Genomic DNA, 4,779 nt, shown 5'->3' on the forward strand with positions numbered 1-4,779 from the left:
TGTTGCTGCTGATCTGTTTCATGCTGCTGATCTGTTTCATGTTGCTGGTGATCTGTTTTGTTGCTGCTGATCTGTTTCATGTTGTTGCTGATCTGTTTCATGTTGCTGCTGATTTGTTTCATGTTGCTGCTGATCTGTTTCATGTTGCTGCTATCTGTTTCATGTTGTTGCTGATCTGTTTCATGTTGCTGCTGATCTGTTTCATGTTGCTGCTGATCTGTTTCATGTTGCTGCTGATCCGTTTCATGTTGCTGCTGGTCTGTTTCATGTTGCTGCTAGTCTGTTTCATGTTGCTGCTGATCTGTTTCATGCTGCTGATTTCTTTCTTTCTGCTGTGTTCATCTGTACTCATCCGCTCACACAGACTGATGTTGCACCGTTATGTGAAGTGGTACATGTGACGCGAATGATAATAAAGAACCTTGAACCTTGATACATAACTGGAGAAAACCCACGCAGCACAGAGAGAACATGCAAACTCCTCCCAGAAAGGCCCCCGGCCGGGATTTGAACTGGCAACCTGCTTGCTGAGAGGCAGCTGTACCAGTTGCACCACCAACTTGTATTTGTTATCCAACGTGTGGACATTTGGACAACACAAATTATTTACAGAATAATTATTCAAAGATTTTCTCCAGTTGTGTGATCAAACCCAGAGCTCCACAGCTGTGGGAACATCTGGAACCTCCCTTTGTTCTCGAGGTTCTTTCTGCACGCAGACAGCTGGACGCTGTCAAACCTGATCAAATTTCTGGTCTAACATACAGCAACAGATGGTGGATCTGTGGGGGGGGGGGGACCACAAACCACCAGACACAATAATGGCAGCAGACATTAAACGCCTACCCACCGTTCCTTCAAGGAATCACCTGCCACCTCCAGCCACACTTTTCAAGTTGGAGCTTTTTAGTCAAACGTTGAAAATATGTTGTTCTATTTAATGCAACGACTCAACTACTACCACCTCAACGCCTGCGCACCTGACCAGGTGACAGCCACTGTGTATTGGCTAGTGTCTGTTAGCTGTGGCGGCCATATTGGACTGACTCCAAAAGGTCATCAGCTGCAGATAAAAGTTTTATTAAAATCCTGAGCGGTTCCTGCTACACGTCAGGCCTGTGAAGATGAAAGTGAGGCTGTATGAACTCCAGATTTACGGCTGCTCGTTTTTAATTGGTTTGTTTACCTCGTGCATGCGCCTGTTGGCCACCTCCAGTGCGTCCTCATAGCCTTTCTGCCGCAGCTCACCCAGACTCTCGTAGTATTCGTCAGCGTCGTCGCTGTCGCAGAACAGCACATGGGACAGGATCCTCCAGCCGCAGGTGTCCAGGGCGTGGCCCAGGTACACCTGCAGCTGGACACACACAGCGTCTGAGTCCTGCGGTGACGGGCCGGGCCCCCCGAACAGAACCGTCCACACACCAGACGGCTGCTCCGGAAGAGATGGCAAGCACGGCTCCAGGTCAGAGTTGATGGCACACAGCTGCTGGTGGACCGCTCTCAGGTCCTGGAGGGAGAACAGCCCGGCCCAGCTAAAGTCCTCACGGCCCGCCAGGTCTTCGAAAGCCTCCAGGACCTCTCCGTTGGGGGTAACCAGGTCCCAGGACCTCAGCACAGGACACTTTTCTCCAGTGCCTGAACTTCTTGTGTCCTGGGGGACAAAACTTTGTCCAGCTCGAGGGGACTGGCAGGTTCCGTGTGTCTGGGTTTGGTTCGGAGGGTTACAGTCCAGGTCCAGAACAGTAGACCGTCTCTGGACGGTTCTGTTGTGGCACGTGACGGCAAACTTTCCCACGATGTCGTTCCACGCCACGATGAAGACGAACTTATGGTTCTCCTTCTCCTCAAACACTTTGGGCCGAACCGACACCCATCCGGACTCCAAGTTCTCCTCCATTATGGCGAGAGACATCTCATCCACCCAGGAACAAACAGCTGAAAAAAGGAAAACAGCTAAATGCTAATGCTAGCTAACATTACCTGAAACATGAAGATCCGTTAGCTACATTTAACTGAAACAATAAATATCCTTTAGCTACATTTAGCTGAAACGTTAAATATCCTTTAGCTACATTTAGCTGAAACATTAAATATCCTTTAGCTACATTTAGAGCTGAAACATTAAAGATCCTTTAGCTACATTTAGAGCTGAAACATTAAAGATACTTTAGCTACATTTAGTTGAAACATTAAAGATCCCTTAGCTACATTTAGAGCTGAAACATTAAACATCATTTAGCTAACAAAAGCTGAAACCCTAAAAATCTTTTAGCTACATTTACAGCTGAAACATTAAAGATCGTTTAGCTACATTTAGAGCTGAAACATTAAAGATCCTTCAGCTACATTTAGAGCTGAAACACTAAACATCACTTAGCTACATTTCGAGCTGAAACATTAAAGATCCTTCAGCTACATTTAGAGCTGAAACATTAAAGATCCTTTAGCTACATTTAGAGCTGAAACATTAAAGATCCTTTAGCTACATTTCGAGCTGAAACATTAAAGATCCTTTAGCTACATTTAGAGCTGAAACATTAAAGATCCTTTAGCTACATTTAGAGCTGAAACATTAAACATCATTTAGCTGCATTTAGAGCTGAAACATTAAAGATCCTTTAGCTACTTTTCGAGCTGAAACATTAAAGATCCTTTAGCTACATTTCGAGCTGAAACAGGCTCGAACCCCCTGAAGGTCGTTAACCCTCCTGAGCTCAGGTCTGGGATCAAACGGCTTCAAACCACCGAACCCGTCCCGACTCCGCGGCCCGACACAAGTAGCAGAGTCCGCTTCATGGTGCCGCACATGACGTCACAGCACCTGGCCGCTCACCTGGCCGCCGCTCGCGCTCACAGTTCGGTTCTTTGTTCAGACAAAGCTCCAGCTCAGAGCTCGTAGTCACGTGCGAGCCTCTGTTTACAAGCGCAAGGCGCGTGCGTGCTCGCTCAACAAATCCGGGGTGGGATTTAACGGATGGTGCGTTCAGGTTCTACCAAAGAATCAGACATACGAGTTTTGAAACGTGTTAATAATTTCTGAGCATAAAGCGACTTTTTTTAATCAAAGTATTTTTGTTATTTTTTCATTTTGAACATACACAACACAAAGAACATCAAACAAAAATCCCTACACCCCATCAGACCGTCACACAAACATAAATGAATTAACCACAAACAACATAAAAGGCTGCCACGTGACCCAAACTCTTAACACAACCCTTCAGGGCATCTCGTTTTTTCTGGATGAATATGGTACTTCCAAAATCCAAGCTGGCGTGTTCCTGTTTCTATTTTACATCGCTGCATAATGTAGTTTCTTTTGTTTCATTCATTCATTCATTCAACCTTTATTTATTCAGGTAAATCCCATTGAGCCTCAGGACTCATTTACAGCAGAGACCTGATTTGAACAAAGAAAGATGAAACAATGGACAGTTATAAAAAGTCATACTGATTTTTCTTTTTTTTTTTTAACAAATAGGATGGCTAAAAATAGAAAAGCAACATAAAAACATCTAGATTCTAAGGTGAATGTAGAAAATTAAAAACAGGAACATGTCAGCATCGGTCCCTGCCAGGAGTCCAACAGACCACTTAGAGAGGTCAAAGGTCGAGAGCTTCAGATCTTTTTACAAGATATTCCAGGAAACAGGAGCGGAGCAGGAGAAGGTCCTTTTGTCTAGTTCAGTCCTCACTGAGGGAACATGTAACAGCCAGTATGTATATTACTGTTGTAGTACCGTTTTAACGCCACCCGTCGGCGCCTCCTTTATTTGATATGTCGTAAGTGATTGTAGTCAGTAGCTGGGAGCTGTACAGGGTGTACACATTTAGCTGCTCTGCTCAACCTCAGTAACAGTGGTGAAGGACGTATGAACTATACTCTGTATATTGTTCATGTATGAATATTAGACTTAGCGTCGTGGAGACCTGGCATTCTATGGTTTTATAATAAAGCACAAGTGGGAAACAAAGTTCTGTCGCTCTTTTCCAAGCTACACCGGAGCACAGGTTGCTAATGCTAAGCTAGCTTTCCTCCTATGCACCACCACCACGTTACAAACACTGCAGGTAATGATGTCCTGAGAGCGCAGTGACAAGGCCAACCAAAGTGCTGTACAACAGACTCATGGTATGAACTGAGCAGTGTATAGATCTTACTAAGGGCCCCTTGGTATCAGACCTGCACTCCAAATCTTAGCCACAAAATGTTTCCAGGGTTGCAAAGAAATTCATTTCAGTTCAGTTCATTTATACAACGCCAGTTCACAACCAAGTTGTCTCAGGAACTTTACAGGAACATTCACATAAAAGCCAGTTAGTAAAGTTCTCTATCTAAGGAATCCAGCAGACAAGATGAATCTTGGCTTCGTTGCAGTCTCCCATCCTGAGCAAGCACAGTGGAGACAGTGGAAAGAAAAACTCCCTTTAACAGGAAGAAACCTCCAGCAGAACCAGCTCAGGACAAGAGACCATCTGCTTTGACCGGCTGGTTGAGAGGACAGGAAGGAGAGACAGACGAACACAGACTGGTAGGTCCAGATATAGGTCCAGGTCCAGATATAGGTCCAGGTCCAGATATAGGTCCAGGTATAGGTCCAGATCCAGGTATAGGTCCAGGTCCAGGTATAGGTCCAGGTCCAGATATAGGTCCAGGTCAAGGTATAGGTCCAGGTCAAGGTATAGGTCCAGGTCCAGGTATAGGTCCAGGTCAAGGTATAGGTCCAGGTATAGGTCCAGGTCCAGGTATAGGTCCAGGTATAGGTCCAGGTCCACATA

The 4,779-nt window shown here is 45.3% G+C and overlaps 1 protein-coding gene across 1 annotated transcript in view; it reads right to left on the reverse strand.

The window, feature by feature from the left end:
* Nucleotides 1-2,908, reverse strand: part of LOC119410375 (junction-mediating and -regulatory protein) — a 37,859-nt gene extending 34,951 nt beyond the window's left edge. Inside the window, exons 1-2 of the mRNA XM_037677287.1 lie at nt 2,834-2,908; nt 1,187-1,935 (exon numbers count right to left, since the gene is read on the reverse strand). Coding sequence (XP_037533215.1) covers nt 1,187-1,912 — 726 coding nt within the window. The 5' untranslated portion in view covers nt 1,913-1,935; nt 2,834-2,908. The remainder of the gene's footprint in view (nt 1-1,186; nt 1,936-2,833) is intronic.
* Between the last annotated feature and the right edge of the window lie 1,871 nt (nt 2,909-4,779).

The sequence above is a fragment of the Nematolebias whitei genome, chromosome 5, assembly GCF_014905685.2.
Source record: "Nematolebias whitei isolate Nwh7 chromosome 5, NemWhi1, whole genome shotgun sequence".
Taxonomy (NCBI): domain Eukaryota; kingdom Metazoa; phylum Chordata; class Actinopteri; order Cyprinodontiformes; family Rivulidae; genus Nematolebias; species Nematolebias whitei.